Source organism: Sceloporus occidentalis, unplaced genomic scaffold (genome assembly GCF_023333645.1).
Source record: "Sceloporus occidentalis isolate IW3139 unplaced genomic scaffold, rSceOcc1.0.p SCAF_3, whole genome shotgun sequence".
Taxonomy (NCBI): Eukaryota; Metazoa; Chordata; class Lepidosauria; order Squamata; family Phrynosomatidae; genus Sceloporus; species Sceloporus occidentalis.
In genome coordinates, this window is record NW_028316983.1 from 85319776 (window position 1) to 85343538 (window position 23763).

General features: G+C 36.8%; 1 protein-coding gene across 1 annotated transcript in view; it reads right to left on the reverse strand.

Moving 5' to 3' along the window:
* LOC149316364 (FRAS1-related extracellular matrix protein 1-like) overlaps positions 1-23763 on the reverse strand; it is a 130365-nt gene that overhangs the window by 102633 nt on the left and 3969 nt on the right. Inside the window, exons 3-16 of the mRNA XM_089515282.1 lie at positions 22742-23037; positions 21539-21738; positions 19746-20069; positions 19531-19639; positions 17920-18051; positions 15892-16236; positions 15380-15522; positions 13625-13821; positions 12320-12410; positions 11669-11836; positions 7815-8023; positions 6989-7082; positions 4992-5244; positions 1347-1541 (exon numbers count right to left, since the gene is read on the reverse strand). Coding sequence (XP_089371408.1) covers positions 1347-1541; positions 4992-5244; positions 6989-7082; positions 7815-8023; positions 11669-11836; positions 12320-12410; positions 13625-13821; positions 15380-15522; positions 15892-16236; positions 17920-18051; positions 19531-19639; positions 19746-20069; positions 21539-21738; positions 22742-23037 — 2756 coding nt within the window. The remainder of the gene's footprint in view (positions 1-1346; positions 1542-4991; positions 5245-6988; positions 7083-7814; positions 8024-11668; positions 11837-12319; positions 12411-13624; positions 13822-15379; positions 15523-15891; positions 16237-17919; positions 18052-19530; positions 19640-19745; positions 20070-21538; positions 21739-22741; positions 23038-23763) is intronic.

Genomic DNA, 23763 nt, shown 5'->3' on the forward strand with positions numbered 1-23763 from the left:
GCATCACTGGAAAGACAGATGCCCCAAACCATTTTGCTATCTGAAGCAAAGTATATGATGGAACTCCCCTCACATTTCAAATACAGACATGAGTGAGGATGACATTTGAAAGTTATTTCAGTGATGGCTGTCCTTGTTACATCTGAGGGTTAGAGAGTAGCTAATGGGGTACAAGATAGATTCTGTTCATCTTCTAAGACAGTGGTCCCCAAACTGTGCTCTTTAAGGGATTGGCCAACATGGCTGAGGCTTCTGGGAGCTGAAGTTCAAAATCTCTTAAAGGCCACAGTATGGGGACTACTGCTCTAGCATCTGCTATTAGAAGAAAACACCTCATTCTGTCTCATGCTACAGCCAGAGTTAGAATTACAATGATTGGAATTGCCTTCTCATATCAAAAGCTGCCTGTTTAACCATTCCCACCCACCATTATTTTTTCAGCATTTACTTTCTTTTCTTGGGAAACAAGCAAACATTTGTGTAGCAAACGGACCTGGTGACATTAAGATTTTTCACATTACGATACAAGAGGAATCGGATCTTAGAGAATTCTGATACAAAATGACTTGATATGTAATTAGTATGTCGCTGTCCATCAGATTTTGCACTTCTCTTAAGGTTTCAACACAGTTCTTGGCTCAAAAAATTGGGGAAAAATATGTTTAAAACATGTTTTGAGGGGAAAGTTCAAATTTTAAAAATGCAGATTAAATGTGGAAACATGATGAAGCATACATATTTAAAAACATATGTGAAAGCAATAGAGAGCAAGAAAACTTGCCTTATCTTTCTACTTTTGAAATGAAAGCCAAGGCACTAGATTAGACTGTACTATTAGCAATCTATAATAATTGAAACTGTAATGAGCCAATATTGTATTTACCCAGTTTCTCTCATTTAACTAATGTGGCATCATTACATTTCATTTTTAAAATGCAAAACTCAGTTTTGGCAGGCAGTGACACATTCTCATCACAGAGATGAAAATATGAAAATATTATTTCCATCACTAATGTATTTGCCCATATCTTTATTGTTGTTTTAAAAATTAGAATAAAAAAACTGACATACAGACTTGAGAGGCTGGTAAAATCTTGATCTGCCTGCAAGTTGCCCATGGCAGATGGCTACCATTTCTGTCCAACTTCTACAATTCTAAATAGAAAATCCTCTTGTTGAACTATGCATCCCCTCAAATTCTATTGCGATACCTCTGATAATTATAACAACTCTGTCTCACCCAGCAAGGCACAGAATATTCAGTGAGATTTACCAAATTATAAAATTCAGGACTTAGCCTTAGCCTTAAGACTTAGAACAATAGGATTAGTTCAACAAATACATACCGGTTCGAATTGAGGGCCACTGGTTGTTAACAGGCAATACTCTGATGCTCAGATCATGCACTGCTAAACTGGAATGAAGGGGAATAGGTGGTAGGATTTTTTTATCAATGCAACAACCATCTGCTGTTCCAGCTTCTCCATCTGAGATAACAAAAGTTATGCTGTCCGTGATATACCTGTGCCCTATTTCTCCTCCTAGAGAACCAGTACACACAAAAATAAAGAACTTAATATGCTTCCATATAAGAGATATTGAACATACTTCCAATTAGAGGACAAGGCATGGTGGAAAATATTAGCACTTAAGAAATAGAACCATTTTCTCAGCCAGTCCCAACAAATGGTTGCTTACACTCATAACAAAACTGGTGGTCATCTTTTATGGCAGAATGCTACTAGTTTTAGCCTCACACAAGCATCCTCCACCGTATAAATAGTTATTGTTGTTATCTTCTGTCATGCCTTTCTCCCAATATAGGGATTCAAGATGGCTATCAACAAATTTAAAATGGTACAAGTTTAAAATAATATAAAAGCATTAAAATGTAGATACAAAGTTAAAAAACAATTTTACAAAGTAAAAACATTACATCTTAAAATTGAAATATATTAATAACTCTATGCAAACCTTAAAATCTGAATTACACAGCATTTAAAAAGCCCAACCCTTTGGAAAAGACTGACAGCACAAGAATGTCTTTACCTGTTGCTGAAAGGAGAGCAGGGATGGGGCCATCCTGGCCTCTCTAGGGAGGGAGCTCCAGAGTCTGAGAGCAGCCACTAAGAAGACCCTCTCCCTTGTGTTACCCTAAATGCAGGGGCCCAGGTAGGACACCCCAAAACCAATGTAGGGGAATTCGTAATTAGCTCAAAGAGAGCTATAGTATGGCTGGGTTAACACGGCCTTAGGGATCCAACCCAGCTTTCAGGGTCCGTAATCACACAGAGTTCCAGAGGCAGGTTTTCAAATAAGAAATAAAACTTTATTGAGAGGAAATAAGCAACACACACAAGCTTTTACTCACACACACAAGGGCTAAAGAAATTAAAGTGAGAAATGAATAGACATGAGGCTTTGCTAAGGGGGTGATACTTTACCAATCTTGAGTCCATTTGAAGAAGAGTCTGGAATGAGGCTGCAGCAGAAAGGAGGGGTAGCAGAACAGCAGACACATCAAGAGGCTTAGCTTGATCAAACCAGTAGCATGCCTGCCCCCAATCTTTAGCAATAGCAATTACATTTCTATACTGCTTATCAGTGCACTTAAGCACTCCCTAAGCAGTTTACAATGTGTAAGCTAATTGCTCCCAACAATCTGGGTACTCATTTTAGTGACCTTGGAAAGATGCCAGGCTGAGTCGAGCTTGAGCCCTTGGCTGGTACTGAACTTGCAACCTTGCGGTTAGTGAGTGAGTGGCTGCAATACAGGCATTTAACCACTGTGCCATCAGGTTTCATTTATACCCTGAAAAGGATTTGAAGGGGAGCCAGAAACCCAAAGTAGAATGGGTTAGGTCGCCTTAGATGGGTTTTAGATGGTCTGTGACTGGTTTCCCAAGTGTGGAAATAAAGGGTTGAAACTGGGCTGAATGCAATGGGTGAGGGGTGCACATACCTGAGGAAAAAAAGGAATTAGCCCACTGGCTCTCAAACTCTTCCTTCAGTACAGGAATACCTTCCTGGCCATAATCATCTCATGCTTCTCCAAGCACAAAAGAACTGTGCTGGAATTTTCAATGATTTCATCAAATGGTGCCCTACTCCACCTGCTAGCTCTTCTAGCCTGCAACTTTGCTTTACAAGTCTCCAACTCAGAGGGTCCACAGGGGTTAAATATAGTGCCTGTTTTAATATGTTTGATATAAAATATAAGGGGTGAGTGGGTAACACCTGTTCTCATCAAAAACTTCTGTTAACACTTGTTCCCACCAAATGAGCCCGTGAGATGGGGCCTCTCCTGATGAGCTTAGTATCCTTTATAGACTTGTAAAGGGAGATACGATGTCCTTTCAAATAACCTGGATCCAATCCATATAGGGCTTATAGGTCAAAACCAGAGCCTTCTCAGGGAGTTGCTCCCAGACTTTGAAACTCCCTCCCTAAGGAGGCTAGGATGGCTTTTGCTCTCCTGCCAGCAAACTGACAGGGATGAGCTTTTAATGGTTTTCTGTGCTGTTTTGTTGGGTCTCATATGTTTTTAATGGTTTTGGGTTTAATAGTTTCAAACATACAAATTGATTGTTTTTAAAAGAACATTTACATTTTACTTTTTATTCATGTTCTTCATAGAGCTGATCTTCCTTATCCACTGATTTTTTATCCACAGATTCAAGCATCCACTGCTTGAAAATCTTTTTTTAAAAAAGTATAAATTCCAAATAGCAAACCTTGATTTTTGCTATTGGAGGAGTTCTTCTCTGTGTCCCAGTGGTAAGGCAATACATTGTAGGAGGACATGGGAGAGGGCATTCTCTGCAGTGGCACATAAGAAGCAAACCCTCCCTTTGTATGTCCAGTTGGCACCAAAGCTGGTGCTATTATAGTGCCAAGTCAAAGCACAGCTTTTTCTTAAACCCATTGGGGCCTAATTCATGTTTTATTATTCACATTATTTTAATTTCCTTTAACTGGTCTTAAATTGTCTGGTTTTAACTGACATGTGATTTAATATATCTTTAGGTTTTTAAAAAAATATTATTAATATTATTATTTATTTTAAATTATTATTATTATTATTATTATTATTTATATAACGTAGATTTGCACAGTGCTGTACATAAACACAATAAATATAAAAGAGTAAACCTGCCTATGGTGTACAATCTAAGAAATAATAGGATAATACACATAAAATACATAGCAATTTTAAACTGATTTTATTGTAAACTGAGATCTTCAGGTATAGGACAGATTATATATACATATATATGATTTTCTTTTTAAAGGAAGGGAGGGCTGGCATGTGCTCATCTGTTAAAACACAGGTCTTCTCGCTGATCACAATGTACCTTACACTGCAGATAGGTATAAGAAGGAATGCAGTCATTGTAAGGATTCTTTTAAGCCCCACTGATTTTGCTGGGAAAGGTTTAAGGATATGTACTTAAAATTTGAAACTAAAGTTAATGGGATTTAAAATGCTTAACTCTGGCAATTGTGTGCACATAATATTTTAATGAAAGGTTCATCAGTAGCTAAAGATGCTGACCGCCTGATTTTCAAGACTTACAAGAAACTAGGCACTTTCATAGGCATGTTATTTTACAACTAATATGCTATCTATTATATTATAAAATAACCTTACTGCCATGCAGCCACTTGGAAAAAAATGTTCAAATGCTTAAATCTAAAAAGCCCAGAAGAGTTAAAGACAATGAGAGATAACTAGATTCATTTCACTTGCAGCCCATTTATTAAGGTTGTGAAGAATGAATTTTATGGATGATATAATACTTCTGCTAACGTGAAGGGAACATGACACTATGTTCTTAAGAAGCTGGTTTCACACAAAATTATCAATGTATATAATCAAAAATTTGGGGTTTGTAAGTAACAAAAATGCACTTTTTGAGGAATATCATGAGGGATATTTAGAACAATGCTTGGGAACTTAGAATAAATTGTTAGAAGGAACAGCTAGTTACCAGTGTGAACATAGGAGATGGCACCTTGAGTAACATCATTTTGAGAGAACCTATCCACCATGAAGTTCTCCTTTTGAATCACACCATGCTTTGGAGTCCCCACAATCATATAAGTGAGTCTGGCATCATCACTATCAGCATCTGTTGCATAGAGATATTCAGCAGTGATGAGAATTTGTCCTCCTTCCAGGCACTCCAAACTTGATTTCAATCCAGGCTGTAGTTCTGGTGGCTCATCATTAACTGGAATAATCTTGAATTAAATAACGTGATATCATTAATGACTAGAAGGAAGTCCAGAAGTTTATTCATGTATTTTGAACCTCATTTAAGACAGTATAGTTAATTCTATACCTGTGGCTTGCAAAACTGCAATGAATCAAATGCTTTTGTTTTCACTGGCCAGAGGAATTATGAATGTTGGCCAAGTGGATCTTGGATCGTACTTGGATCAGCATAAGTATTTTGTTATGAGTAATCAGCTATCTGTCAGACCTTTAGTGCATTCCATAGAAACTAACCAAGTATTTTACTGGCCATGGTTTGCTTCTGTCTTGTTTCCACGTACATAACTTGACAGAAGAAGACAAAGCAGTTCAGTACAGTTGGATACAGTAGGGAAATCTACTTGGTTAGAATCTGACAGCTGAACTTTTCTTGCTTTTTATGCCAAGCATAAAGTTTGAAGCAGTCTACAATCCCAAGGATCATTTCATATCAAGGATAGTTTGAATAACATAGTATTATATTATTGTATTAACAAGTGGATTGGTCTCTTACATTTTGTTATGGGTAATCTTTCATAGCTTTGAGAGCCCCAATAAAGACTGAGAAAAACGCACACATACACACACACTCTCCCTTTACACACACACACACACACACCCCACACCACATTTTAATCTCTTCTTTCCACTAAAATAGCATTCAATGTGGCTAAAAAACAAGGTGGAAACAAATTAGATAAAGCCCAGTAAAGTCATTAAAATCATAAACCATACAGAAAACTATTGAAACCAAAAATAAAAACCATTTAAAAGGTCCTATCTATCTCAAATTCTAAAACTAGTTCTATTAGCACCATTCATGTACTCTTTCATTGCTATCTGTTTTACAGCATCAGTGCATGCAAAAACTGGACCAAATTCTAATGACATTGCATCTTCAGGCAAGCACTCAACTGTGCTAATGCCTCTGTGAGCATGTATTTTTCATTTCAATACCAGGAGTACAGTGTTCAAGTATGGGGTCCATATTGAGAGAAACAATCTGGGATTCAACAGTTACAAGACAAAAGAACACCGAATGAATACTGTATATATTCACGTATAAGTCTAGATATTTTAGTCAAAAAATTGACAGAAAAAAGTTGACTTACCCATGGGTAAATATAAGTACTGAACTTTAATTCTTATTTTTAAAAAGAGAGAGAAGGGAACCACCCCCTGCTGAAAGGCAAGAATCTGTTTTAGAAGCACTGACCCTCCTCTATTCTCTCATCCACCAAGCCTTTAGTAGTGTGAGCACAAACAGTTATGCCTGTTGTAATTTTGTGACTTCTTTTACATTGTTTTCCTTTGCTTCATCCTTTGTTACATGCCCCTAAATTTTACCCTTGACTTATCCACAGGTCATATCGAGATCCATAATTTTTGGCCGCAAAACCTGTCCTCAAATTAAGGTTGACTTATAGTTAAGTATATATGGTAAATGTCATGATTCCAGCCTCCCACTTTAAATTATGGGCAACAGAACTGAATGTAATATACAACTGTAATGTCATCATGACTAGTTAGGCCCTTACTTGTTAATCTGGATCTATCTCCAAAATATTTCAAAGAGATTAGTTATTACTAATCCAAACAGATATCTTTGTGGAAATCCAAGGTCAACATGGATAGCAATTAAAAACCTGCTTAGTGAAGTTGCATAAACCAGTATGAGATTAATATGGTCCAATTAAATTTTGATGAGATGTATTTCTAAATTGTTATTACCTGTACTCTTAACGTTCCATCTGCAGTATTAAATCCATCTGTTGCTGAAAATATAACTCTGTCTTCAAGGGTTTCTGAACTGTCATGCTGATACCTTTTAAACATAATTACAGAAAAGTTGGGCATTCATTAATTATAGGTTTGAACAAGCAAGCTGGGCAAGAACAATGTCTATCAATTGCCTAATTATGAACTCATAGTCTTAATTTATTTGGATCTTGGCTACATCTCTACTTGAGAGAACCTGCTTAGTTCTAGTAGGATTCACTGGCACTAAATGAGTATCATCAGCTAGTGATAGTAACCACAATGCATTTTTGTTCTTTAACATGATTCACAAAGAGAAAAGTACCAGTTGTTAGCTTACTTTGACATGTATGGACATGTAAGCCATACAACAAATTAGGAGAACAGAGAGGATTTGAAAACTCTGAACTAATCAGTGACATTAGCTGTCTTCTGGACAGCCTTCTGGACAGGGGCTCAACAAAATGTTTGTTTCCTGTCCCCTAACAAATGGTTTGGTGTAGCCAACAAATGTTAACAACCGGTTCATGTGAATTAGTGTGAACTGGCTGCATCAAAACATATACTCAATATACTCAAGGCCACCTATAAAATGTATAGCCAAAGGAAGATTTGAACCAGGATTTCCCATGTTGAAATCCTACACTCTGGGCAGTGTGGTTACACACATTTGAGACTAATGTTAAATAATTGTAATGATTCTAAAAGAACAACAAAATGACATAAGTTTTTTCTTTTTTAAAAATGCTGGGTCATCTTACTACTTGAGGCATTATTTGCAAGGTGTTAGAAAAATTACCAAACACTGGAAGAGTGCAAATCCCATAGGGTAAATTTCTCCCCCTCCAGCATAATATCTCCATGTAGTTTAATGTATCCATGTAAAGGTGATTTCTTCAGTTCAATCTGTATATCACTGGTCTTGGTGTCCAAGTCTGTAACCATTAGATGTTCTGCAGTGATGAATTCACTGGCACCTTCTTCTGTTTTTAGATGATTCGTGAAAATCTAAAACAGTTATAAGCTCAAAAATTCACTGTAGCACTGTTACGAACAGTATGACAATATACATGGAATACAACATATTAACAGCATATTTATACAGCAATAAACAAAGGACTCCTTTATTCTAGGTTAGACTGCTTGTCCACCTAGAACACAGTAGACTATTCCAACTGTCAGTGGAAATTAAGAGGGTTAGGTTTTCAGGAGTCCCTAGATATTATGCTAGAATTTTAGTAGGAATGGCTGACAGACGAATCTGCAGATGTACCTGTCAAAGAATATGCCTTATTATTGAGGTATGCTCCCATGTGAAACTCAGTAGTGCTCCCATGTTAAACACAGAAGGCCCTGCAAAATGGATGTGTGTAATAGGTCCTTAGCTATGATGTGAATTCATGGGGAAGGATTCGAGATGATTATTATAGTTAAATTAATTAACGCAAACTGATCTCTAAGGGTTGCCGCAATTCCAGGAAGGTCTGAGCTACTGAGTAGTAAGCATTGTTCAAGAAGGCTTTCAAGTTTATAGTTTGTATGTGCTTTAAGAGAGCAATACATCCATCTCCTGGATCTCTACAGTACTTTCCAAAAATCAGCTGGCAAATTTAAGTATTACCTCTGGCTAGTAGGTGGAAAACCTATACTATAAAGATGCTAGCCCACTCAGGAGGTCAGTCATTTTGGGGGAGGCATTTAGTACTAGCAGCTGAACCATAATATGAGCTTGAATCATTAATCAAACAGTGGGTAGAAAACCAGCATGATGTGCTTGTTTTCATTATGATGCTCATGAAATACCATTTTCAGAGAGCAACCTCTTATCCTGATGGTTCCCCTTCTCCTGGCCTCCAATTTGATCAGTTTGTACTGGTCCCAGAACATTTGGAATCATTCTGTTCTTTCATTTTCATCTCTTAATAATTATAGTGACAGCGAGAAGGCAAAAGAAACAAAACAGGCTACCTACTGAGGTACAAGGAAGATTATATACAAAAGTGCCTTATCCTTGAAAGAGAGTAAGAAAGATAATTACCTTCCAAGAACTTCAGAAAAGAAAATAAGCAAATGCTTTGGTCCAGACTTCTTGAATTTAAGCTGCTCAAAATTGTGCCCTTATATTCCAAAAAAGAAGCTTTTCTAATTCATGTGAAACACTCTCTACCCATGTGGTAGTTTTTGAAGTTAAAGCTTGCGGATTTGGGGAAATAAGCTTACCTACTATAAGGAACAGTTTTTGTAACTAAAGCCTAGAAGGGTACAGTTAGAAGTATGACTTTGAGGGGATCAAGTCACAGAATGACTCCAGAAGTACTTGAACATTTTATAAGTTTTTTTAAAAAAAAGAAAAAAAGGAGGAAAGTTCATTTTTCATTTGAAGAAACTCTTAACTGTTATTTGGGGAATAGCATCAATAATTTAACAATATAAATCTTTCCACTTGCTGTGACTTCATGAAGAAATCACAACATGTAACCGAATGAACTTTGGTTCTTTCTCTGTTTCTATATTTCCAGATTAAATATCTGTGAGCAAGAATAATAAATAATGCAGTGACAGCACCAATCAGTATGTCTAGAAGATGGGGAAGGACAGGGTTGTGTATAATAGCAAAACAGACTGGCTAAGACATGAAAATGGGGCAGCCATACTATAGAGTCCATGTGGGATGACTTTTTTTAAAAAAGCAAACAATTTGAACTTTAGCATCCATGAGGAACCTGATGTAATTCCATCTTTGCTCTTTTTTCATTATTATCACAGGAATAACTGCATGTTCCAAACAATAGTACAACTATATGCATGCTGTATCCACATATATGCATCCACAATACCAATGCGACTAATATCTGATTCTGCACAGCAAAAGTCTGCCCTGCACCTGCAGCCATGGCACATAACAATGATCACTGAATCTACATCAACTAAGAACAGCAAAATATCTTTATACTGGGAAGCCTTTTCTCCTTTAAGATTTTAATCTTCCAATATGATTTTAGTAGGGCTGTAAATGTGGTTGAAAAAAGAAGCATTTCTTGTGAACCAGGTTTGATTTCTGATGGACATCTCTTAGTGCTAGCAGTTAAAAGTCACTGCACAGTTATTCCATTTTTCCTATTAGATTTTTTGTTTAAAATTACCAAAACCATTATGCAAAGTGCAGTTCCTACTTACTGTTCCTACTATTCCTACTCACAGATATTTTGTCTGGAAATTCAGAAGCTATATGTGGAAGATTATGTGATCTGGAGTCCCATAAATGTCCATGAATAAGGCCAGATGAATGTACAATGAAAGACTTGTCTGTAAGTATACTAGATTCTCTGCTTTCATTCTTTTTCCTGAGGACCCAGCTATAAATAAGGGCTTGTATCCCACAATTTTACACAAGCATTTAATGTAGTGGTACTGAATTTTAATTTAAAAACAAAACCAAGTTTCTAGCTCTTAAGGCAGTGATAATGAAAGGTTTGCAAGTGAGTAGCTGATTAAATGACTAAGCGCTGGACTATGACTGGAGATCAGAGTTCAATTCCCCACTCAGCCATGGAAACCTAGTAGGTGACCTTGGGTAAGTCACACACTCAGTCTCAGAAAACCGTGCAATAGGTTCACCTTATGGTCACCAGAAAGCAGAAACGACTTGAAGGCACACAACAACAGTAACAACAGCAGTAATTGATTAAATGGCTAAAAATAAAGAGACAGGATCTCAAAGAAATGAATGAAACCTGCCCCTCTCAGTTCAATGAGTACCATTCTCTGAATCCCCTTTTTAAAATATATATAAAAATATAATTCAGAGAAACATATTGGTTTTCCCTGAGAATTCTCTAAAGCCAGAATGAATCAGGCTTAGGAAGATTCCTCTGTATTGGTGGTCATTTTGCTGACCCACCCATACTTTCCTAGTTTTGGAGTAAGAGCAAGGGAAAGGGGAGCTGAGAGTCTGACTAAAGCTTTTCTTGTGTTCCTTTGTCTTTGCTGTAGACTGAAACCTTTTTCTGTGCCAGGAAGAATTAAACAACAACATTTATCAGAAACAACAAAGCAGACTCTGAGTATATTCAGAAATCTATACATATTCAGGAAATAAAAGAACAATTTGGAATAGTCCTCATCTCAGATACATAGAGGGCATAAATCTTACTGATGGGTCAGGAAGTATTTAAAAATGAAAAATAAAGTTCACACTGCTAGTACAAGAACAGCTTATATGAGCCTTCAGTCACTGTTTCCCCTCTTCTACTTCCCACACAGCTTGGTAAATCTGATGACATGTGGGAAAGGTAGAATCCACTGGTGACGCCAAGCAATCAAGAAACAAAGTTAAATTGAAGGAGTGGGTTAGGCTTTCCTTCTAATAGGCAGGAAACTTCTATTCCTCATCATTTCCATGACACATTTTTATTCCTGCACTCAGCATTTTCCCCCACCTGTGCCAAGAAGCGCAAAGGGAAACAAGGCAAATATACAGGTATTTCCTTTCCTTTCATAAGGCATGGCATGGTACTGTTTTACCATATATGCTCAAATGTATCTGAACTTCTTCTATCCTAATGTTCAGCTAACACAATATTGGTTCCTATGCTGAAAACTCTACAGCATAAAATCATTCAAACACCATCCATTAATTTTCTTAATAAATACCTCAGGTGCTTCATCATCCACGGGCATCACTGTGATGTTAAAAAAGAGACCGGTCCTCGTTCCTCCCTGCTGGTCACTGACAGAGAATTCAAACTGTACAAACAACAGGTCAGGGCCCATCTCCATTAACGGGGGCATGTATGCCACTTTCATATGGGTTACAGCATGCTAGTAGAAGGAAATGAAAGTCAGAGTATTGCATGAATCCCATGAATTCAACTGTCTACTTTGCAAATATTGCAAGATAAAGCCCTACTGCCACTACTCAATCATTTGGCCTATCAATCATATATTGATCCTTTACAATGTAATGTGAAAGAAGATCTCATAAGGTTTTACTGTAGTATGTATTGGGTCTCATCCCTCAATGCACTGGAATTTCATGAGGTCAGGAACTAAGCAACAGCACACTCAATGCATTAAAAAAGCCAGCATGTTAAAGATTTAAGAAAGTATAATAAACAAGAAATATGTCTTGATAAAAAAAAAATCACCCATCCCAGCTACTATGAAATTAGTAAAAGAAAATACAATTATCCAGAGGCTTTGTTGTAAAATATAACACTCTTCTGACCTGCTAATCCACCAAACACCAAGTCTGGAGGTTCTGTCAAAGGAAAGAGCACAACTGTTATTGTTATAGCCACTTACCTGTGTGAAAGATGATAATGCAGGGGAAGGAGAAATTTTCATGTAACTTTTCACATTATCTGTGAAAATTAGCTTTCCTGCATCATATAGCCTAGGGAGGGAAGTGTGAGAAATGGTGCTAAATGGTTTTTTAAAAATAAAACAGTAGACATGATAGTTTGTTATATAAAAATGAAACAAAATACTTTAAAACAACCAAAAATGTCTTATGGTACTTGAGGATTAACACAGTCATCACACATACGATTTTGTGGGCTATATTCCATTTCACCTGATTATGAAGTATGATCTGAGGAAATGGACAATTGCTATGTTCCTAAGCATGGATACAGCCAAAAATGAAACTTAAAATAAGTTGTACCAGTTTCACATCATTTATCTTGAACTTTAGCTAGACTACTATTAAAGACCAGTTGTGGGGGCATTCAGTTTATTTGAAAAGGAAAAAAAAAACAGTAACATTTGGAGTGTATAGCTCACAGACATTATGTTCATTGTTAAAAGTGGAGTTGAAATTCCTTTTCCTTCATTCATTTCTGCAGCCAGTCTCACTATCATTTCAAGGCAAAAAAGGAGGTGAAATTGACTTTGTTTTGTATTTCCATTACTGAGAAACAGCACTGGCACAGAAGAACAGCTATCAAGAGAGGAAGGATGAGCACTTGACATTCCCCAAGCAGTAACTTCTGCCAGGAACTCTAGTTACAAGGAAGAACCAGTTTTCCATTCACTGGTAGCAGGTGTGAGATTGTTCTTTTCCAAGAGAACAAGAAACTGGCAGTTGTATTGGTTCAAACAAAAGGGTAAATGTTTCCCTTGCTTCAGAATCTCTTCCACAAAAAAATATTCAGTTTTACAGTTAGCATTCAGCTAGGAATGCAGACCTACAAAAGATTGTGTGTGTCTATGGGCACACATGCACTAGGAACTGTAGCAGGCCTGAGAATGGCTTTTCTGCACCTAGAATCCTCTGGGAGATGCAAAGACTAACAAAAATGGGTGGGGGACTTTTGGTTTTTATTGTGTGTGTGTGTTTTAAACATTTTGGATGGAGGCTATAACATGTTTAAACGGTGAATTGTCACTCATGGATACTTTAAAATGACACAATTCTCTCTCTCTCTCTCTCTCTCTCTCTCTCTCTCTCTTTTCTGTTTGATACTGCATTCTGGGCCACATGGAGGGGACAAGGGACACAAAAATAATACACAATAGAGACCATATGAAGCCCCAGGACTGCAATTTGCCAGCATCTGATTCTTTGAAAGTTCTTTCTTTCTTTATGATTGTAAAAGAGCCACATACCTAGGCGAGGTGGGTGAGAAACAGGCTTTTGTAACCGTATATATAAGTTGGTTGTCAGGTGATTCAGCATCTGTAAAATGGAGATTGTCCTTTGTGATGTGTGCAATCTCTGTTTCTTTGACAACAAGATGCTTTATCGTCCCAGGGACTTCTTCTGGCAAATGATCTTTCACTGGCATAATGTGGATCATCACAATCTATAAGACAATTGGCAAGACTGTGTATATGTGTGTGTTCCAAAATATCACATCATCTAGTACTGATACATTCTCTTGCTTTTAAAAGCAAAGCATGCACTGAAGTACCTGATACAAGAAAAATCATGTACTCAAGTAACATTAATTTTGCAGTTTTTCCAACATGGAGATCCTTACTCAATAATCATTCATCTTTCTTTGCTGTTCTGAATTGTTTTTATTAATAATTCAGGAAGTAATATAAGAGGAGAATTAGTATGATTCATAACATTACTTCAAATTCAGATATTTCTCACTGAGATCTTCTTTGGGTGCTTCATTTGCAAGTCTGATTCCACAGATATCCATAGTACACACATGTGACCCTGTAAAGGGAAGACTACACCTTTGTTTAAACCTGCAACTAAAATAGTTGGGGAGTACCAGACAGACTTCTGGATCACACAGATGGTATATAGATTAAACAGGAGGGACAAGAAGCGGGAGCAGAGTCTCTGCAGCTGGCATCAACCACATTGCCTGCAGCTCTGTAGCTTATGGGCAGTGGAGAGGGAAAGAGACCATTTCTGCTGCTTTCCCTCCAGGGATATGGCAGGATGGAATAAATGCCACATGTGAAAAAGGAAGGCACTTGTTATTCTGTATTATAGATATACACTTCATACACACATTTGCAGGATAACATTTTCTGGTAGTGACATCCAACATCAGTAGATGCAATTCTTCACTAATATTATTCTCAAAGAGAGGCCTGAGAAACTTTATCAGTTTTCTTCCCACTGAAATATAATTTTCAAGAGTTGGGGGGGGGGGGGGGTTGTACAGAAAGCAGCATTTTCTGCACAGGAAACAGATTTTTTTTTTTTTTTTTGTGCAGAAGAAATCTATTCAGAAATCTTATTTTCTGTATACAAATGACTGCACAGAAAATGCTGCTTTTTGCATTTTAAAAAATGTGTTGATTTCATGCCCTGCAACTGTCCTAATTTGGCACGGACAGTCTTCTGTTATCCCACTTTTTCAGCTACTTTTAAAATGTCCCAGTTTCTCTCTCATCCACCCTCTTCTCCCCTATTGCCCTCAGCTTATTTTAACTGCTACAAACTGAGTGCATGGTGCATAGGTAGTCTGCACTCACTTAACACAGCAAGGAAGAGAGTAGAGGGAGGGACAGAATCTTGCCTTTCCCAACAGTCTCAGGCAAAAGAAAACTGCTGCAGGGTGTCCTAGTTGTTGTTTTTTTGTTCCTCCTCATTAATAACAATTACCATCTTGACTACACTCTGATGTTGCTTGGCCACATTTGTCCCAATTTTCATCTGTGAAATGTTGGGGCACGAGGTAATTTCATACAGAGTGAGTCTTGAACTGTGAAAAACCTTGTCAATCTCAGGGTTAGGGTTTTCTGACAATTGAGAAATACATTTTGATCATTTTCCCCAATAATTTTGAATAGTCTTTCCATCCTTAATATCACATCATCTAGCATATCAATATGCACAGTTACCTTTGGGACCCTCTTCTTCTGCAATTTTATATTTAAAAAATAAATATTTACCTGAGGATCTGAAAGGTTAGGTGGTTCCTGGCTGTCGGCTAAGATAAATTCAAATGAGTCTTGAAAAATTTCATTTCCAAAATGATGATAATAAATAAGTCTTTGGAAGAGATCTCTTTGGAAGAAGCCGGACACAGAGGTACCTTGGGAATTCAAAAGTGCACAAAAACCTAATTTATTATAGGGTGCCTCATACTGGAATCAGATCACTGATCCATATAACCTAATGTTATCTAGTTTGACTGGGGGAGTTCTCCCATGTCTGAGGCAAATATCCTTTCAACAGAGATCTTTTTTATTATTTAAATATTATTTTTGCATACTAAGCGCACAAAGCTAAATCTGCTCCATCTTTCTAATCTCACTTTATAAATGTTACAGAATGATTCTATTTCATTTTCCCCTGGTCTTCCATAGAGTATAGATATCTGGCTTAAGATGTTACTAAACAAGTTGTTGAATAATAATTTCATGTCTAGCTTTCTTTTAATGAACATCATACATTGCTCTACCTGATCCATCTGGGGATTGTTGCTTTATAAGTTCTCCAGCACTAGGTGGTTTGAATATTTTGTAGAGGATATAATCATCACTCGAGTCAAAATCAGCAGCCATAAGCAGGTGATTATCAATAAGGACAGTGTCCCCTTCTTTCAGCTCAAGGACAAGGTTGTTTACCAAGAATGGTGGGCTGTCATCTTTTGGAAGAATGTTAATAGGAAACTTGTGCCTTACACTGTGCTTTCCATCAGAGATTTTGAAGACAATGTCATCCTTGGTTGTGTCACTGTTATCATGATGGTAGCGGACAACTCCATCCCTGAGTTGTTTAACTCCAAACTTGAAGCTTTTTTCTCCTAAGCCAAACCAAATAAAGACAACAGCTCTTTTCACATATTATTTAATATTTAATATTTAATGGGGTAGACCATTATACAGAGAAAGAGCTGGGGTAGTAGCTTGAGCCATAGACCATGACTAGAGACCAGAGGTTTAATCTTCACTCATAGAAATGAACTGGGTGATTTGAGCAAGTCACACTCTCTCACCTTGAGAAAAAGGAAAAGGCAAACCCTCTCTGAACAAATACTGTCAAGAAAACCCCATGGCAGGTTCACCTTAGGGTCACTTTTATTATGATGGTAATGGACAACAATGTCAGAAAGAATTGAAGGTGCCCAACAACAGACCAACAAGGAAACATTAGGGGAAGAACCTAATTCCCAGCCAATATAGTGGAGCACTTTATAGTGGAAACCCTATGAAATTCATGGGATTGCCATAAATTGACAGGCAACTTGAAGGCACATACACACAACTTTTATTAGCTAGCAATTCTACACCAGCTTAGCTGGGGGGGGGGGGGGGGCATTGAGGTCTGTGGGGCTTTCAAGTAGACATATTTTTTTAGATTATAATGCTGGCTGGTTTATTTTCCTGAATTGCCTTATTGTTTGATATCCTGAGCGATTTTTGGCACAATTTCTTGAAGTTCTTCTTATATAAAAATTATAATGTGCATCAAATGTGATCTTGATTCAGCAGGTTGTAAAAATCTAATTTTCACAATATGTTATCATTGCTGCTATTAATACATTGTGTCAGCTAATGCATCAATTCTTACTATCGTAATCCACCAATTTTGCTGCACAAATCAATGCTGGAATGATACAGCCTTTGATTTACCAGCCACCAATAACTTGTGACCCATTAAGAGAGACACCCTTAGGGAAAGAAAAGCAAAAGATGAATCCAACCTTAGAGTGGATGGGTGCAGTCTTGGAGCGAATGGGTGCAATTCTCACAGATGCTAAAAATGTGGATAACTCCACCCCATATTATTCAATGTTGGCAACATAAACACAGATGCTTCAGCATGGGCACATTCATGTTGCTGTCATTGAATAATATGGGTCATAGCAATCTGTGGGCGGTCAGATTTGCAGATCATATGTCTGTTGATAGGGAGGGACCACTGTACTTGGTAATTTAACTATAGATGATTAAATACAAGTTCTCTGTGTATAGTTGATTTATGGCCAGATTCCTGTGGGGAAGGATATACCTTACATTCTAATATAAAATTTTACAAAAATCACATACCACTTCCGTCTCTTTCCCTTTTCTTTTCTCCTTATTATCCCAGTGACTTGTTTCTTCAGTAGCTAGACTAAGCATTCTCATAGATGAAGATAGTATATTTCTTTTGCCATTTAGGAATAAGAATTGTAGCTTTAGTGAAGCTAGATTGTGGTACATAACTATAAGCATAACTGAAAATAATCAGGCAGTTTGATCAGTACCTTTCATGTTTATTTTTTTCCACATCTAGGAAAATGCCTACATGTGCCCTATATGAAAAGGCCTAGATGTGCCCTATACAAATAATTTATTCTCCTCAAGGAAAGGCTGATTATTCTTTGAAAAGCTCTGGTTTGGTTTTGTACTCATCTTACTGGGAAGGAAAACTGAATGGTAACATTTAACTTTTAATGACCCAAATGTCTAAATGGTTATTTCAACTGTAGGAAGCAACATACCTTGGACTGTGAGCCAACCATGATTTAAGCCTTCCACCACAAGTAGCTGAACACCATGAAGATTGTCATTATCTACAATCTGAAGCGATTCCCAGGTAATTGGATGAGACTGTCCTTCTAACAAGTCAAGTCCTATAAACAGGCATTTTAAACACAATGGAGTGACATGGTTCATAGTAAAAACTATGGAACAAGTAAGTAAAGACACTTTGGACTTAGACCTCAATCAAACTGTTAGACCCAACTAGAAAAAGCCCACTGAATCAGTGGTCAATCAGTACTTATGTAAGTACCACTAATACAGTGGATCTACTTTTGTTAGGACTGACAATTGGCTTTAGAACTTATTTTTTATGGAAGTTTTCAAATAAACCTGTATTACCAGCAGAAACCAGTAAAATGTTGAATGACTATTGATGAACGTTAAGGAAGAAAGGTCAAAAGCAGGGTTATAGTTTAATATTAAGGAAATAAAAAGAATAACCACAGATTATTCATATTATTACTTTGACTCAGTTTTAAATCAAAATGGAACCCACAGTCAAGAAATCAGTTTATGGTAAGCTACTCACTCATTAAGATATATCATTGAATATCAGAATTGTACATGTCATGGCTTGTTTTTTTTAAGCTATGTTTGTTTTGATTGTTGTAAGCCACTTTGAGTCTCAGACAGGGAAAAGGCAGGATGATCAGCAGCAGCAGGAGGAGGAGGATTTCTGTGTATGTTTGTGATATCTAAACAGGCCACTGTGAACTGCCTTGAGTCCCATAGGCAGGATATAAATTAAATTAATAAAATAAATAATGTAGAAATCTGACAGAAGGAAAATCAATTCATATGAATGTGCTACAAGAGGACAGTTCTACAAATAGCTTGGACTGCTAAAAAGATAAATAAATTGATCCTAGGGCAAATCAATCCTAAACTCTTAACCCGAGGTCAAAAAGAATTAAACTGAGACTATTATATTTTGGACACATCATAAGATGACATAACTCATTGGATAAAGTGATAATTCTCAATAAATTGAAATGCAGTAGAAAAAGAGGAAGACCACATTACAGCTGGATTAACTCAAGAAAGGAAGCAAGGCCTTTACATTTGCAAGACCAGAGCAAGGCTGTTGATTACCAGGGCTCTTGGATGTCTCCAGTTCATGTTGCCATTAAGTAGAAGCTGACTTAATGGCAAATGACAACAAACCAGCGTATGTGGGGAAATTTTAATTGATATCCATGTAATTGTGGGGAATTTAATTGATATCCAATTAACAAAACACCTAAACCACTCAAGGTACCCATTTAAGGAGAACCCAAACCATTCAGATGTATGTGTTCATTGAATGCTTAAGAATCCACTTAAAACAACATGATGGCTCTAAAGAAAGAGACAGAATTCTGCTTTAATAGAAAGATGAAGAAAATAAAACAGCACATGTTTTCTATGAAAAAAATGCCTCAACAGGCTTTCCTCTCAGGAAAAAAAAATCTATTTATAGCATGTGAATTATGTCTACCTTTTCACAGACCCTTCATAGTGAATATATCAAGAGCCCTCATATGTAAACACCATTCAGATAGGGCCTTCATAAATGGAATTTCCCTTACCCATGTTCCATGCAACTCTAGGAGCATTTGTTACAGCGCTTCGTACTGAAAAATGAACCACGATAGGCAAGCTGCTCATGAAGAAACTATCAATTGCTTGAAATTCAACCTAGGAAAACAAGATTAATTCAGCACATTTGTGACTGTTGTGCTGAAGGCACAGAGTAGCTTGAGAGCATGTACAGTGTGAAAAATACTCAATTTTCATCTCTCACCTCATAGTTCTGTCTTTCAGAATGAGAAATACTGGAGGGTTGGAAAGCAATTTTCATATCATACAAATCCTGCCAGGTAAAGGAAGTTATGCTTTTTGACTGATCTTCCAGATGAGTAATGTATCCCTGAGGAGGAGGCTTAGTAATGTTGAACACCAGTCTTTCTCTTTGGGTCTCTTCATCTACAGCATCCAAAGTCACTGTTGTAAGAGGAGTAAGAATAAACTCATCTATTTCCAAGATGAACATGGCCATGAATGCAGCCTGAGGTTTTCCATTTGGAATAGCACCTTTTATCTTTACAGGAATCCATACATTTTCTGCCTACAAAGGAAAATAATTCATAGTCACCACAGAAGGGACAAATATACATTATTTCTCAACAGGAGCTGAAGTCTCTCTTTCTCTCTCTCTGAATTGTGAAAAGTGTTGAAATATCTATCAGGCATAAAATCATAGAGTTGGAAAGAGCCCCAAGGATCATCTCCTCCATCCCTTGCCAGAGCAGAAATGCACATCTTGTCTGAATTGTTGGCAATTATTAAATTCAACAGCCTGGGATTCAAATAAGAAGATAACCAATAGGCTGTGTTTCAAAGTAACATTTGGAAGAATTGCTCCGCATGTCTAGGTAATCCATCCACTCCTCACTTGATTGTTATTCACCTGGCAGAGAAGAATGAGCTACAAGTAGAAGCAGACCCAGTCAACACAGAGATAAATCCCAATGATTTGATAAGTCTAAGTCTAGTTGACAGTAACAACAGGATTCAAGAGTAAATCAACCAATGAATAATCCTACTATTTATTTAACAAATTCAAAATCCACAAAATAGCAATACCTTTATTGGCCAACCAAAATGCATGAAACATGTGATGCAAGCTTTTCAAGCTCTACTGGCTTCTTCATCAGGCAAAAGACATTTAAAAAATAAAGAGAGAAAAATAAAGAAGTCTTGTAGGCTTGTGACTCCAACACTGATACTTTTCTTTCTTTATTTTTTGAACTAATATTTTTCTAAAACTTTGATCATGTGTTCTGTGCATTTTGGTTGGCCAATAAAAGTATCATTCTTTGGGGTATTTTGCTTTGTTCTGGTGCATGGCCAGCACAGCTAGCCCTGAATATATTTACACTACTTATTTATATTAAGCATACACATGCAGGATATGTTCATAATCACAAAACCAGGCAGACCTTACAGCAATGAAGATAAGCCGCATGGGCTGTAATTTTGAAAATAGCCATTATCCTCAATCCTGAAAAATTCCTTTTTCTCTCTCTGGTATTATCACTCAACACACATCAAAGAGAACTGTTGGAAATTCAGTTGACAAATGGTCACTGGGCAGCCTTTACAGAATTGTTTTGATGAGCATATGGCATCATCACTGGACTTGCTTCTAAGGCAGTATTTATTTATTTCCAGATTTCTTTTAACAACCTGACTATTCGGGGGGGGGGGGGGGGGGTGTCCCTGATACAATATTTGGTAGCTCAAGATAGCAGTTGCATATTTTACGGAATTCAAAAGATTTTAGGTTCCACTCATGAGATCTGTCCCCTTGCCAAATTAGACATGGAACAAAAATATTCCAGTATTTAATGTAGAAATATGCATATATGTAGCAATATACATTTGTTCTAATGTTCAACAAGGTGGCCATTTTGCCATTACATCAGTGTGAAATTATCTTGATCTTATGAAAGAATATGTGAGAATAACAGAGGGGGAAAGTAGAAAGCCATATGGAAAATATGATTAATTAGATTTTCATGGTGCAATTCTCACCTGTAACTGAAATCTGCTCTTTTTTTCTCTGATTTCTACTTGAATTGAGATATAATCCTTATCAGGTGATGGAGGGCTGAGGTGTTTGTACCTAAGACCCATCTCCAGGAAGTCTTCACAACTCATCTTTAGATCACGTATTTCTTTCAATCCTGAATGACAGGCCGCATTGTTGGGACAAGGTAATTTGGATTCTCCATCTGCTCCAAAACAGGGAGGAAAATGGCCTTTACAATGCAAATAGTCATAGCTTCTTAAAAGATCTGCCCTCTTTGAAGCAAAATTAATTTTACAGAAATCTACACATTTTAAATAATAAATAAACCAGATTTTGAAAGAACTAGTAATTTAAATTTGTACAATCTCACTACCAAGATTATATAGTACACAGTGCAGACTTCACCTCAGCGTCAATTCACTTGGCAATTCTAACACACTGTAAGTCTGAATATATTAATAAGTATGGGTATATATGAAGGGATTCGATGGTTTATAAGTACCCTGGTGTACTGAAATCACAGTTCATCACTTCCTAGATCTCTTCTTATTTCTGAAAGGTTTTCAAAATATCTAAATATTAATCATGACCCTTACGCCATAAAGGTATTGGCACTGTATGACTAGCTTCTCTCTCTCTCTCACTCTCCCAGTCCCATGTCTCCCCACAGGCTGCATTGGAAGAAATGTAATATTTAATTATCATTGTTGCCAACTTTCAGCCATTTCAAAAAAGTGTTTTAGTGGTTCAGAGTAAATGTTGCATTTTGTACTGCTTTGGGCAGTTTAGGAGCAAAAGATCACTAAACAGATCTATGCAAATGATTTTTCTTTTAAGCAGTATTGGATGGGGAGGATCTTGAGGAAGTCATCAGGAAGCCTTCAGAATCTTCAAAAGTTTGGCACAATTTCTCCATCCCTGAACTAGACACACAAGATAAACTTATCTACCATACTCTAAATCTTCTAGTTGATATGAAGATTTTTTTTCTGTTTTTTAAGACTACTTCCCTTCTTTTCTAGAATGAACCTGTTCCCTTTCACCCTAAGTTCTCAACCCACATAAGGTCTTCCTCTTGTCTCTCATCGGTGGAAATCTAAATGACTAGAACGTGGATAAAGGAGTTTACATACATACATTAAAAAATAGTAAGAAAAAAGGAATTTCCATATGAAAATATAAGATAAAAAGGAGAAGAAAATAACCTTTCTTTAGTTTAGTGAGCACTCGTCCATCTTCACTTTTATCTGTTTTATGGTCCTCAGCAATTAGTTGACCAACAGCAGGAAACTGGGATTCAGATGACACGATCCTTACAGTGCAAGCTTTACCAAACCCATTATATTTAAAACTCAAAATGTTTCTGTCAATGGGCTGAGAAATCCCAAAGAAATGTGGAACTTCTAGATGAACTTGTCCAAATTCAGCAAGACTTGATGTTGGGCTTCTGATCTTTATATTAAGAACAAACCTCTCTACCATAGTCTCCAGTGGTGTAAACCTGACAAATGAAAAAGTTATTTTTCTTTGAGTTTACATTGTTTTGCATATGTTATATACTTTTTGATTTTCAGAGAGAAAACCAATTGGTGAATTATACTTGAATATAATTTGACTAATGTTTATCAAAAGCTTTCTTCTGACTGAATTTAAATAGAGCAATCACATTATTCAGACTTCAGTGTCAATTCATTTTGAACAATTAGAAGAATGATGTGGTTTCTCATAAAACAAAATAGTGTATAAGCCATTGGTTCTTAATCAGGGCCATAGTGCCCTGTCAGCAAGTGATCAACAGATCTTGGAAGAGAGTCAGAACTCTTGGATAGAATTTTGGGGTTTTAGGCAGCATATTCTCGCTATCTGCAGCATTTTCCAACATCCAGCAGATTCATGTTTTAGAAATCTTCTCATCTTGCCTTTGGGATAAAATTCTAGTTCTAGCTGCCACTCCTTTAAAAGAATAACTGGCACACAGCAGAGAGGATTTAAACAGAAATGCTTCTCCACTACTTGAGGTGAAAAATCAACAATAAGTTATATACCTTCATCCATTTATAATAAAAAATGACATTAACAATAAACACCACCTTATTTCAGAGCAACAGACTATCAACAAATTATGTATTGTTGTAAATCTGTATTTGTGTAAAACCATGTTCTTGTTCTTGTGTCCCTTCAAGTCATTATCAACTTATGGGGACCATAAAGTGAACCAATGCCCCGT